Source organism: Manis pentadactyla, chromosome 4 (assembly GCF_030020395.1).
Source record: "Manis pentadactyla isolate mManPen7 chromosome 4, mManPen7.hap1, whole genome shotgun sequence".
Lineage (NCBI taxonomy): Eukaryota > Metazoa > Chordata > Mammalia > Pholidota > Manidae > Manis > Manis pentadactyla.
The window spans coordinates 50,355,515-50,370,367 of NC_080022.1; the positions used below are offsets into that span (position 1 = coordinate 50,355,515).

General features: G+C 36.8%; 1 protein-coding gene across 10 annotated transcripts in view; it reads left to right on the top strand.

The window, feature by feature from the left end:
- NFIA (nuclear factor I A) overlaps window positions 1–14,853 on the top strand; it is a 351,544-nt gene that overhangs the window by 171,371 nt on the left and 165,320 nt on the right. For 9 of the 10 annotated variants that reach the window (XM_057500256.1, XM_057500257.1, XM_057500255.1 and 6 more), the window contains one exon: window positions 10,743–10,808. The exons of the other annotated variant lie outside the window; for it this stretch is intronic. In XM_057500256.1, coding sequence (XP_057356239.1) covers window positions 10,743–10,808 — 66 coding nt within the window. The remainder of the gene's footprint in view (window positions 1–10,742; window positions 10,809–14,853) is intronic. 10 annotated transcript variants of the gene reach the window in all.

Below are 14,853 nucleotides of genomic sequence, written 5' to 3' on the forward strand. Positions count from 1 at the left end.
TTTATAAAGGAAGAAGAGACAATCTTTGACTTAAAATGATTATTATACTCATGTTATTTCTAGTTGCACTTAGGATCAGTGACAGATAAAATAGCCTCCAGTCCCTTTTGATGAAATGGGAGGCCCAGCCTTGACTGCAGCCAGACCAACAACTGGATGGATTGTATTGGTCTGTGTCAAATTAGAACTCTAGGGCTGGAATGCACCATTACTGAACACCCAGCCCTCCTGATTCTGCCTCTGAATTGAGGACCAGAAAGCAGGCTGCGGACTTTCACAGGGCCTCTCCTTACCATGTGGAATATACCACCTCCCCTCAGCCAGAAAATCCACCCCAAAACATCTGTTGACATCTCCCAAGATAGGACCTGTTGTATTTCATGTTCCTGAAAGCTGTTTTTTCACCTTCTGATTTCAATTCCATTTCAACAAACATCTATTTGTACTTACATGTTCCAGATACTGTGCTATCTGGCAGTAAAAATAATGAGGCAGGAAATAAAGGTAGTCAGTGGGATTCTTTGACCAGTTTATGTACTTTAGAAAACCCACTTCCATGCAGCATAGAGTTAGAGAATTATAGCTCCTGTAACTTACAGGTTATTTTAAATGATGCCATTCAGTTTTCATAATCTTGAAAGTCAGGCATTTGGCAAATGAGTAAATTGAAGTTCCCAGAAGCAAAGGAGTTTGCCCAATTGCAAAGAAGGGATTCAAACACAGGTTTTCCATTACCAAATCCTTGACCTCTTTTACTCCTACCATGGCTATTTCTGTTAGAACTGTCACATCTGTTAAAGGGAGGACACTAGGCTGGATTAGGACTAACATTTGGTGCTATCTACGAAATTGTTTCTGAGGGGAGTATCTGATTTTTCAAAACTATTTTGCTATTTTACACCATTCCCAACAATGCTAATTATGTGATAAAAGCTCCATATTTCTCTTGAAAGAACTCTGCTTAAATGTCCTATACCTAGCTAGAAAAGCCTAATCCCAACCATTACCACCAGCAGTTAGTATGCAGGCTACTGTAAATTCTGTTATAAGGATACAGTTAGTGTTACTGATTATGCTAATAGTAAGAGAATAAAGGAGATTACAGATGTGCACGGTAACATGTTGCTGTACACGAATTTCGCCAGGAGACAGGACTTAATCAAGACAGGTGCCACAGAGTCTTGATTTTACTGTAATTATGCTGCTTGACTGAGAGCTTCTTGAGAGCAGAGACCCTCCCTTTTTCAATTTTGTATCTCCAGGTATATAGGGTGAAAGGCACATAGGAGATGTATTAATAAGTGCAGTGAATTAGTGAATGGAATGAGTACACCCAAAAACAAGGAAATTAAAAAGAAGCAGTGCTGTTACTGGAAAATGTTCCAGTGTCATTTCTCTGTTGGGTTAAGAGTAGCAGTATGCACATAGCTAATGCTGCAGAATCCCAGATTGGTCCAAAATCTCCGGTTATGTATCTCTCACCAGTGGTGGAACTCATGAACACACTGATAGATGGGCCTGTGTTCTCAAATGCTTCAGGAGAGAAACAAAAAAAAAAGGACACAGAAAAACCCCAAACTTCCTGATTTACCCAACCACAGGATCTTCAACCTTCTCATTAAGGCGTCTGCATTTTTTAAGCAAATTGTTACTATGCCATTCTCATTCCTTTGATTTTTGAGTTGGGTCATTTAGTTAGTGGATTTAAATCTCTTCAGATGTGATTTCTCCCCGTTCCCATCCCTTCTTCCCTCCCTCCACGACCAATTCTTAAGTCCCTTTCCCTTTTTTTTTCCTTTCCAAGCAGGAAAATGTCACAGTAAACCCCACCACCTTGTCACCCAAAATTCCATGGGGAGCCTTAGCTCTCGGGGTCCTCTTCTTGAGGCCTTAACCTTACTTTTAGACAGTTGTCATTATCTTTGTCTAAAGGTCATAGCTAAATCGAATAAAAGGAAAGCTGTGTTTTCCTGTCGATGCACAAAGGCAGTATTGACTTCCCTAATCCAGTTTGCTGAGGGGTGAGAGAATTAAATTAGATATCTAAGCACAGAAATTGAGAGCCTTTGAAAACAAAGATAAGGAGACAAGACTGTATTTTCCCTTTTCCTGGGAGCTCTGGGCTCAAGATTTTGCAGGTGTGTCATCTGATCCATGGCTTGCATCGATCAAAACTGTGCCAATGCATATTTAATTAGCAAGGGGACCCTGGATGCATTATAGCCATCATCCCTATATTGAATGGACTGTCAGACTTTCTGCACACTTCTCCTCCCCCACCCTTCCCTCACCCCATGCCCCCTCCCTTGCCTCCTTGTTTGGGAAGCTTCTGCATTTTGTCTGAGCAGCTAAAAAGTTTCTTTGTTTTTAGCTGCTGATGCATACAGCGCCACTGAGGAGAATACAAACAAGTAGAGTCCTAAAGTGTTTATTTTGTCTAGGAAGAAAGCTAAACCAATTCGATTCCTTTGGTAAGATTCTCAAACCCTGTAGAAAACCAACAAGAAAAACGAAAGGAAAAGAATACACTATTCAACTCCTTATGTATGGATTTTTTTAAATAAAGAGTTGGTTATATTAGGATAAAGTGAGAAGAGGAATCCCAAGGTAAATAATAATAGAATTAAAGAATAAATACTTTCATATTATGATAGAAAAATACTTTCTTTTAAAAACTCTGTTTTGATCATTAGATAAGACATGTTAGCAAATTTTTTATTTACCAGTCCAACTTGCCAGATAAAATTCACCATTCTGTCCTGAGTCTATCATGCTATTGGGGAATGAATGTAGAAAAGTTTTTAAGATGGGAGGTAGGCAAAAAGTTGGAGCTAGATGGATTTTTTTTAGTTTCAAAGGTTTTTGTGGGAACTTCTATTGGTGGAGATTAAGCTTAAAGTGACAGCAGGTTTGGAGTTTTGCCTCAGACAGGTGATTTCATGGGATTATGGTCACTGTTCATTTTCACACAGGTTACAAAGCCTGAATACCCAGACAGGAGTGTTGTCTGATAAACAGATGTAATGCACCAAGTCTGCTTAGAATAAAGAGCAACAGACTGTGAGCACATGTTTGGGACTCATTTAAACTCATCAGCATTGTCTAGCTCATAGTTCTCTGTCTCTAGTCTACTTCTGAGGTAGCTTCTTACTGGTAAAGTTAACGAGAATTTTTTTTTTTTTTTTTGCTACAATTTGCTGCAGAGACTCATGGGAAATTCATTTGCATACATCTTGTTACAAAGACTGACTACTTCCTGGCTTAGACAAAGTGTTGCCTGATAAACAGACTTAACACACAAATGTCTGTCTGGAATAAACAACTGCAAGCTGAGATTTACATTTCCATTATCAGAGATAATCTCTTTCCCAGTATATGGGAATTAAGAACCTTTTCTTTAAAACCAGGTCTGTGATGCTGATGTTTTATACCAGAATCATGTTATGTGTGGGTAGGGATTGATTTTTAAAAAGAAGCAAAAACTTATTTGGATCGGAAGATTTATATTGTGGTGATAAACATACATTTCTTTTTTTAGTACCTTATACTTTCAAAACCTGATTTTCTTGCATTATTTTATTTGATCCCCACAACAATCCTGTTAAGTTAGGCAAAGTAGCCATTAATGTCCCCATTTTACAGATGAAGAAACTGAGGTCCAGAGCGGTTAAATTATATAGCTGAGATTTTTTTTAGGACATCTGTTTTTTTAAACTACTTTATACTCCTTTCAATAGTGAATTATGAATACTAACACTTAGAGTACTACTTGAACTTAAATAGCATGGTTACCCTTAACAGAGGGCATTTTATTATTTTAATGAATTTCTTTACAGATATCCAGATACATTAAAACAATGCATATAGACTATAACTCAATTATGCATTGTTTTTATTTGACACATGTATTTTTATAACATGAAGGCCTACAGGGAAAATTTCTACTTTAAGTTGTATAGATTACTGTATGAGTGATCTTTATATATTACTTTGTTTAAGAACTCCAAGAACTTACTGTTATAATTAATTTTGTTTGTGAAAAAAGTGAGTCAAAGGGGGAAACTAAGCACAATTCTGATATGCAATGATGTTATTATGGCTTTTTAAGCAGGGCCTTGTTTATATATGAGTGGGTAGGTGACCTGGTTGACTCAATAACTTGGGATCAGAATTGATGTCACCAGGTTACCATCACATATTAGCACATCTTCTATTATAGGAAAAACAAAATTCAAGATGATTTTAGTTTATTTTAAACATTTTAGTTTATTTTAGTCACAGACCCTTGCCAGAGGAGATGTGGAGAGATTGTAAACTTACTCAAAGTTACCACACTTGCATGTCTTTCATAGTGACCATATTCTTGCCATCGACTTCATTTATAATTTCACAGAAAAAGCTAGCCACTACCTGAAATCAGCCTCATGCAAAGATCGAAGATTTAAAGATTGAGTCATTTTATCATTACTTTCAGAGTGACTGAATTTGTCATTTTTAAGGCTTAGAAATGATTCCCCCTTACTGTCAGCACAATAGTTACGCCATTTTGTTTTTTCTCAACGTGTTAAAACTGGATCATTCTGCAACCTCCTGGTGCACATAGAAAAATAACACATTTATGAGTAGGTGATAAGACAGCTGAATCACTCTTCAACCTAAACAGTCTCATCATCATACATAGTCCCTCCTAAACAGATGGGCCTTGTTACCAGCACTAATGCCAAAAACTCCAATTCCTGTAAATTTAATATTTCACAAATTCTTTTTCAGAAAAGCATTTTTTTAAAAAGTTTCAAGAAAGAAAAATGGTAGAAGCCTAGGTTATGTAATACTCTTAAGTGTGCCCTGAAAATGCGACACACGGGAGTGGCTGAGAGGTGGCTCTCCCGAGCAGCTGGCAGCCCCCAGGGTGGTCTGGTGGAGCTCTTCCAAGTCACTGCCGCATGAACACAGCCTTCCCGCTCCGACAAGGACCAACGTGTGCAAACTAGCCTGGTCCTTTTGGAACGAGGGCTATTCCTCTGCTTTGTCTGCCCATCTTCCTTCCTGAGAAGGGCTTGCTCGGCTTCCTTGATTACGGCGGTTATTGCACACACACACATGTCCCTACACTCAATTCTAGCTTACTGGGAAAGTTATTCAGAGCAAATATTTATTGTATTTTAAATGCAATAAAGATGAAACTTCCCATTTAAAAAGCCATTTTTAAATGGAAAACTTTTATGGTGTGACTTACTGCATAAACTCATCTGTTTTAAAAACTAGGTTATTGTATGTTAATTTTTTATTAAGTGATCCATATTGTATACTTAATATTGGTTTGATTGTTCACTGAACTTAAAGGATTTTATCCATTCTGTGGAAATACTAATAGTAACGGACCAGTTTTAGTAGTCCAGATTTAATGATGGTATTACAAATTTTTGTTTGTTTTCTGCCCGACCATGATGGATAATGTTATTTTTAGCTGATGGTATTGTTTTCATCAGTATTTACATGTAAGCTACAAATTATATATACATATATGCACACCTGTGCACTCACATTATACATTCTCAAATAAAGGTTCTGCAAAAATTTCCTCACACCTCAGTCTTAAAGGCCATGGTGATACTAGAAACAATAGACAATATTCCTAAATATTAATATTTCTTTTATAACTGTAGCTATGAGACAAATAAGCAAAATGTAGCTATCATGGCCATTTGATTTTCTAGTAGATTTCCTTACTATAATAAACATGCTGTGATACTGGATGATGAAAATAGGGTGATTCTAAACCTTCCACTACCAATCAGAAGGGGAATTCTTTTTCTATTACAACATCATGGATGTAGAGAAACAAATCTTGGTCTTCTTGGGCTTCAGTCTTTTGCAAAGAACTCATCTTCCCAAACCATGAGAAACAGAAACTTACCTAAAATTTGAACATCCTTAAGGGTTAACAATTCTGGACTGTAACTTTATTATATTCAGAGTATAATCACCCCTATTCCTTATTTTCTTTTACCACAGGAATGCTCCAAACTCCTCACTTATTTGCAGGAAAGTATTCATTCTTGTCTTTGCCTTTTCTTTTTCACACTATAAACAATTCCAACTTTTTTAGGCAGAATTTCCACCTCATTTCTTTCACTCGACTAACTCATTTTTGTTTCTGGATGCCTTCTGGTTCCTTCATATCGCTTTTTAATTTGGGAGATTAAAAACTGGACACAAAATTACAACAAAGGCTTTTCAAACTTCATCTTTAGCCAAATCATTGTGCATGTAGGGAGGTCGAAACTTAAGCTAAATGATTTTTCTAGTGGATCCAGAATTTGTACTTTTATGGTCCATAGACTTTTGTTGATACCGTGTTGAGTGAACAGAAATCACACTGGTTTGCGTCCGGTGGGAAGGGTCCTGTATCCGTCTGTTCATCCTTTATCAGCTAGTCACACAGCACTTGTTAGGATTTTGAGGCACTCTTTGGATATCAGACTATAACAGATTTCTCTTATCTTTGTATTTTTTGAATGCGTGAAGTGTTCCTCTGTCGTCCCATCATTTTAGCCTGTACACATTTCGGGGGGCCTCCTATGTGTCAGACACTGTCCTCAACTCTCATTATTCTGAGGAGCGTCTTGTGATGTGTCGGCCAGGGGATCATAGGAGGTGATTGTCTGTAACTTCTAAACACTATGCAACATTTCCTATCCATGAACCAGAGGGATATGCCACTCTCTCCCTTGCCAGTCCCATGAAAGGGAACATCAGGCAGAAATAAAGGACTTCTCAGCCCCTTCCCCCTTTTTCATTTTCTAGGTCACAATTCCCTTTTAGGTGTGAACTTAGTATATTCTTCGGTCGCTGGCAGTGGTTCGGTGAGAAAGCTGAACAAGTGAAAATCCATCTCTTAGTCAGCAGTTATTGAATGGGTGACTGGGCCAGACACCCTTGGAAGGGACTAGAGATAAGACAAAAGGAAGAAAGGAACTTTTTTCTTATTGAGCTCAAATTCTCAGGGGATCATTTAAAATCACCTGAGTACAGCATAATAGAAATCACACCATAAAGAGGTGTATGTACAATGAAAGAAGTACTGGAGAGGAGACAATTTAATTCTAGGTTGGGCACAGGGAAAAGTTTGCAACATTCCTTCTTTGCTTCATGCCTAAAGAACATAAAATACATGGATGTCTGTATTTTTGCCTGATCAGTTTTACCATGTTGACATGATTTTGTCATTTTTCACCCTCCCAAAAGGAGGGTTCCCATGCAGAAGGGCAGCAGAATCGTGTTTGGGGAAAACTGAATACAAGGATAAATAGCAAATCCAGCACAAGGCTGTTGTTGCATTGTACAGACTTACGAGAGCAGAGACTAATATGTATGCATTAGAATTTATTTTGTTCCTTTCCCCAGTGATTATATTGATAGTGAAATATCTTTGTCTGAGTACTCCAGCAATATAGCTGTAGGCACCATAAAAATGCATAGATAGATGGTTACCAGTTCAATTAAGAGGTCTCAACCCAGCCTCCTATGCAAACTCTGTCTATTTTAGGTTTAAATTTCTGCTCATAAATTTTTTAAAAACCAAAAGAAACATTGCTTTTCAAGATTAGGTTGAAGTCTAAGTTTCCTTAAACAAAAAGCAAATCCGTAGGTGGGAAAAAAATGGATAATCCTAATGTACTTTCTCTCAATAGCATTTCCAACTCCATCATTTAAACACACTTTAAATAACATTCGCTTCATTGTAATACACAAATCTGGCTTTCAACCAGGGAACCAGAGAAAGTCACTGCCAGATATAAAAGATATGACATCCAATTCTATGCAGTTAAGTTCATTTTCTGGGGGTCTGTAATTTTTTCAGGTGGTGGTAATCAACTGACCATGTGATAATATTGTCCAAAAAAGTGAGAAAGTTACATGGGCTTCTGACGGGTCTCTACCAAGTAGAAAACAGAGAAAAATAAATTAATTGTTAACCTTCATGAAAGTGTTTCAGTGCACATGCTTCAGAAAAATCTTCCATTTGTCTCAGTTACGAATGGGTAGAAATTAATGTATAATTCTGGTCTTCTGGTTGGCTCCACACCTAACAACACCAGTAACTTTTTCCAACCCCAGGGAAAGCGTCCATGCATCCTCAGCATAGAATAGCCCCTGGGACTGGGTAGTTTTGTTCCTTGCTGGTTCAAATAAAGGAACAGCATTAAATGGCATGATAGAAAGTAATTATTGAAGTTTTTAGATCATTTGAATTTCCTTACAGATCTGTGGCTTTTGCCTATCCCTTACCAGGATGGTGTATTTTAGTATGCAGTCCTTGGATGGATAACAGTGTCTCCAGCTTTTGAATAAAAGTGGATAAATTAAATTCCGTTTTCAGTTTGGCTAGATGCCTCTTCCAGTGTTTGTATCGGAGCTTTCACAAGAGCTCTGCGGCCCCTTTCAAACCAGCTCTGAGTATTTTCCTGCTGCTCGGACGTTGGCTGTTTATTTGCTTCTTTTTTGTGGTTTGGAATTTTAAACTTCCTTTGAACATACCTATTGCCTTCTCTTGTTTCCGATCATGTTTTCTGTCATCATGTGATAGTTCTATAAAGACAGTGGCGAACCAAATGTAAAACAAAACTAAAAAGAGGAAGTCCACTTTTAGATTATTAAAAATTTTTTTTAATCTCTCCTTATCCTTTTTGCCTTAATATTAATAGATAAATACCAGAAAAGTAATTGCTATTGTTTATTTCAATTGAGATGAAAAATGGTTTTCCATTTGTTTAGAAGTGGTGACTCATCATAAAACTGTTTCTCCTAGGAGAACAGCTAAGCTGTCATAGAAAGAGTTAGGTTTGCCAGCATTACTCCAAAGAAAATATTCTATTTGGAAAAATTTTATGTTTCCGTTTTGGGACATGATCAGGTAGAATTTTAACTTTCCCTAAAACAAAATTAGATAATTCATTTAATTTTGATTATGGACATAAAGGCTTAAAATTTTCCAGGACAAAAAATAATAAAGATAAACCTTTCTCATAAAACATGTTGAATTCCTTCTCAGAGTATTTGATTTATAATTTTTAAGAGCAAAATTATAGGATCTTTTCTTTAGAAAAAAGAGGAGATAGTCATTCCATATTTTTAAGTCTTTGGTATTAAAATAATACTAATTTATGGAGTTAAAATGTCAAATATGGTTCAATATAAATTTGCATTTCCAATTTTCAGAGCCTTATTTTAATTTGTGGTTCATTCTGAAAGATTTCTTTGAAGTTTTTTGACCTGTAATGCTCCCTTTGTGTTTCCACTATGGCGATTGTTACAAGATGACAAAAGCTATCTTTTTGTCAGACTTACATTAAAAATTCATGTTTTCACATCTTTTGCTATTTGAACTTCTCCATCAACATAGAATTTTTGTGCTATAGTCACCAGGTTAAGGTAACCTGAAAACTTAAAATTAGACATTTTCTTTATAGTACTTCCCTATAATTAAAATCTTCATTTGCTTAAAAGCAGGGAGTCTTTCTAAAATAATTAAATTACATTTATCGACCCAGGGCACTAGGAGTGCTACTTCTTTTTGCAATATTTCTAAGAAAGACAATGGTAGTGCTATCCCACTGTTGAAATAGAAGTAATATTATCAATTTAACCACAGTTAAGTGTCATGACCTTTTGATCTTGCATTGAACTTCTTGCTGAAATGTGGTCAAATTTCAGCCAGCCAATTCTAACCCTGTGAAGTGAAGGCGAAGTTAGGATCCAAGCTTTCCACAGATTGAGAGGTTTTTTCTAGAAATAATGTATTTGTTTGCTTTTAGCTAATGTTATATACTGTTTCAAGTCTCAAAAAATGCTTCACATTAAAGTTTCCCCTGGAAATATTTTTTCTGAATTTTTGTCTCCTCCAAAAACTGTATCATAAGTATGTGTATTTTTAATTCTGTGAAATTCTTTTGATTTAATTTAATTTTATCTCCTTTTAAAATTAAATGCTAGTATAAAAGTTAAATTAATTGAATTAATTTTTTTGTTTAGTTGGAAAATATTTTTTAAAAATTTAAAAAATAAACGGAAGTCAATAAAGGTATTCAAGAACCTGTTTTTGCTAAAAAGCCCTGTTAGGATCTCCCAAATTCATCAGCACAAGAGAAAAATAATACTTAGAAGGTGGGGGAAATGCATACCTTTCAGAAAGACATCTTTGAGTTATCCTGGCATTTCAAGCAAACACACTAGAATATTAGGACGCTAGACTTTAAGGGTGTTAGTCTGCATAGTCTGTTGCTGAAATACAGAGCTAAATATCAACAGAACTTGTTACTGTTGTTTGGGTTGCTTTTATATACCAGCTTCAAAATATGTTTTGACACTTTATTATGTTCTGAATCAAGCTTCAGATGTGTGTAATGAAGGATGAAGTCGTTATCAGACTCTAGTGTATAAATAATGGAGTCGAGCAGTTTGGAAATGGTCTCTCTGTGAGGGAATGGTTTCTGAAGAGTTTCACGTTCTGATCTGGCACAAGCCAAACGCCACTGGAGGTGAAAACAAAACAGAGCATCCTCTCCAAAGGCTGCTGCTGCTCTCTTCCCCACTTCCTTTTCTTTTTTTCATTCATCATGTCACTTCTATAACATCTCGTTCCTAGTTTATACGCTGAACCTCTTGAGAAAGTTTGGTGCCTCTTATCCACTTTCCCTCACAGACCCTGTAATTTTTGGCTGTATTTTTATGTTTTTCAGATTCAAGTCAATCTGAAAGTCCCAGCCAGCCAAGTGATGCTGACATTAAGGACCAGCCAGAAAATGGTAAGTTTAGTTGGGGACTCCAGCTGCTGCCCTGAGAGTCCAAGTAGCCAGCAGCCAGCCAGCCAAGTACAAGGATTCTGGGGTCTGCCCTCTGGGCAGCCCACAGTAGGAACATCTTTGAGGACCCAAGGAGTTGTCCGGATCCGTGGATCTCTTCAGAAGCCCCAAACTCTCTTCCCCACCACCTCCCAAACACTACCATGGTGCCAGGAGAACCTTAATTCCCAAGAAAGTTGATTACTCTGAGAGGTGGGTTTGATTTACCCAATTAGACTTTTATTTACAGCACTAAGCTAGAAGCTATAGCCTTCTCATTTCATTTTAGTTATTTTAAAGATGGAAATGCCCCACGATCTTCACTAGTGATTTAAGGTCACTAACAAATATTTCTGAGGCCTATTCAGAGCTCAGCCCTTTGCTAATTGCTTTAAGAGATGACCTCTGCCTTTGAAAGATGTTCCACTTCAAATTGTCTGAAATGAAACAGAGTACGTGTAGTATTAAGTTCCTCAGTTGCCTAATTATATAAACTTTCTGTGTAGAAACTTGATTAACATAGAATGCACACTTTATATGTGAATATAATAGTGTCCAGTAAAATATTAAATCTGTGGTATGCAATCCAAGTACAAAAGATTGTCATAGGTTGGAATTTATGATTAAGGCCATCATTTCAATAAAAACTGAGAAGTGAGCTAACAGTACCTATTATATGCTAAACATTGTATTATGTACTTTTACAGATATCATAGCATAAAATTCCAAAGTACTCTTCCTTAGTGATAGAACTAAAGGCTCTAATGGGAATGCTTGACCTTGAGGGGCCTCTGAGGGGAGTATGGTATCGTGGTTAAAAAGTTCAGAGTGTGGTGTCAGACCTGTGTTCAAATTCTGCCTCTATTGTTTCTTACCTTTGTAATATTGAATAGGTTATTTAGTCTCTCTGAGTATAGTTTTATTCCTCATCCTTAAAATAGTATGGCAATAATATTGCCTACCTGTTGAAGAAGTCAGTAGGGTAATATGTGCATACTCATAAAGTTTATACTTAAAAAATTGTTGGCTATTGTTCGATATTACTCGTTATTTTTCTTGTCAGTATAATCCTATTGTTTTTTACCTACTTAGAATGACCTCATTGCTTGGGTCTCACTTCCTTTCATTCTGTACATTTTTCCATTTTGATCTCTGTCTGATCTTTTGGAATAGATAGGTAAACTGAATTTTGTTAGTGTTGTGGGGTGGAGGATTGAGATTACCACATTAGATAACCTAAGGCTAATTTCCCAGGATTTGTTTTATTTCCCCTGCCTGGGAAATTATTTGTAACATTGCTGGGCTCCAGCATTAAATATGGACTATCCAACTATTCCTTTGCATTCTGGCATTTGGGTGGTATTTTCCTTATCAAAGTTGCCTTTTCAAAGCAAGCATTAAAAAAAAAAAAGAGAGAGAGAGAGACCTCTTGAAGGCTTGTTTTTAGTGTCATAAGCAGCTACATCTTATTTTTTGTTGACATTTTAAAGTGGTATTTATAGATTCGTTTCATTCTTGATTTCCCACTTGACTTATAGGTGATGCCTTAAATGTTCCATTTCTTCATATATTATACTTACACATAATCTGCCTGAAGTTGCGCCTAGAGATATTCATTTTATTTTGATTTTTTAAGTTTTGTGGGCTGTAGGGGTATGTGGTTCACGTATTCAGGTCTGGCTGCTCCTCTCGCAGGCCTGAGATTCATCTGTCTTCATAAAATGGCCGACAAGCTGTTCACATGCAAATATAAACTGAGAGCATGAGAGGCCTGGCATGCCTTTCTGGAGCTGTCTGTATTACCGAAATTGTGCATTTCCATTCCAAAAAGCAACCAAGATTAAGCCTGGATTTTTCGGCCAAAGGCTCAGAGATACTAGCCAAATTCACTTTTAACCCCACATTACTTGGTACGACTTCAAGGATTCACGATGTCATTTTGGGGGAATCATGTGAGTTCAGAGAAAGAAAGTATTAATATCTAGGAGACAAACTTCTGCTTCAAATCTCTATTTCGAAGAAAAAGATGTGGAAGCTGCTTTGTTGTAGATGACGCACACTGAAGCTCAGACTAGAGGAAGGTCGGCCTACTCGGGCTCCAGTCTTTTGTCAATCTCCTATGAAGTCATTGGTTGAAAAAGGATTTTATCTCCTCCCCAAAGACATATTCCTAAAGGAAAAGAAATGAAGATCCCAGGACTGGGCCTTTACATGTATCAGACAACTTTCTGGTGTTCCTTTGATCAAGAGCATTCTTTCACTACCCAAATTATGGAAGATGAATTCCTGAAAGGTTTTTGTTTGTTTCATTTTTGTTTTCAAAGAGAGGTCTCTCATAAATGTATCAACAAAAGTCTAAGAACTTTTGGAATCTTGGTGGATAAAGAAGTGACAGACTCTGGTCTTCAAATAAAGTGGGACCACGTTACTCCCTCTTTATATGTATATGCAAGGGGAAATAATATTCTTTTTATCCAAGCTCTTGAGGAGAAAGGTAATGGGAAACGAATGGTATTTTCCTAGTAAACCATGGAGAATGAATAGACAAATGGTAACATGCTGTTTCATCCAAAACCATAAATGAGGCCATGTAACTCTACCTAAAGTGGATGCAGCTGTTTCTTCCCTGTCCAACTAGTCTGTTTTTTTCTGTGGAATTTTTGCTTTCTTTTCTCATACTCTCTTAAGACTCAACTGTAAAAGGAAACAAATCTTTGTCCAGTTAGAGTATTAGATGCGAATTTTGAAGGAATTATCTGAAGCCCAGAGATAAAATACCAGAATTGCTAAAACTCAAAATTGGTATAATATAATGAGTACAAACTCTTTCTCTAAAGTTGAACAGACCTGAGTTCAGATGAAATAATGGCTGGGCAACTTTGAATAAGCTATTGCCTCCATCTCAGTGTTCTTATCAGTAAAATAGGTACACAAAGAGAATATACCTCATGAATATTAAAATGAGAATATGCACATGAAACAGCATAATGCCTAGTTCATAGTAAGGACTCAAAGAAAGGTAGCCATGACTACTCTCCAGTTCAAGTCCCTATCTGTAATGAGTATACCTGTTTGACAGATCAGAAGATGGGAGCTTTGGTGTGGAAGGAGTGTGGTATCAGACATAAACCAAGACTTCTAGAGACATCTTTTGTAGATACCTACTCTGTTCTGAAATATCAGAAGTCTCCTTAAATCTGTCCATAATCCTCACAGTGCCACATCTCTTTTACTGTTTAGTTCTGTTCCTCACATTCTGTCCTCCTTCCAACAGTTGAGGACTTTCTAGAAAAGTGACTCAGAGTCACTAGAACCTTCAGAATGAGTGCTCAAGAAGGAGGTGATTCTGAAAGGAAGGGACTCCACCTCGACATCTCTTGTTTTAGCTGAGTTTTTCCTTGGCACAAACCAAATAGAATATGGCTTATTAAATATGTTAAGCTGATTAAGGGTATGATTCATGGCAAATTCCTTTTAAAACAGTCTTGCACAGTGTATAGCTCTATGCCTTGAACTTAAGTAGGTACCCAGTATTTATATGATTAATGAATAAAATTAGTAAGTCACATATATGTTGTCATTTTCTGAAATATTATTTGAGTATCCTCTGACTGTTGATTTATTAAGAGGCTTTTAAGAAAAAAACGAACAAACAAACAAATTCCTGGAGAAGCTGAAAAACAACAAAAAAAACAATAAAAAGAAAGTTGTATGCAGACACATGGACATACATATACACATATGACTGATAATGCTAGGAGACCAAAGCTAGGGGCTATACTGATGTCCATTGTAGATCAAGTTGTACCTCCACCCCACCCCAATGAGCAGGTGTGGTCAAAGATGTGGAATACCATCATGTTAGCTTATGCTTGATCACCATAGTGAATGATCCTGATAAAGTTCTCTCTGACTGGTATTATTTGTTGAAACCTTTTGCAAATTACTGAAACCCCCTTTCTGGCTTCTCAAGAGCTCCTGAAGGTTTTAACCTTCTTTGTTGGACTTT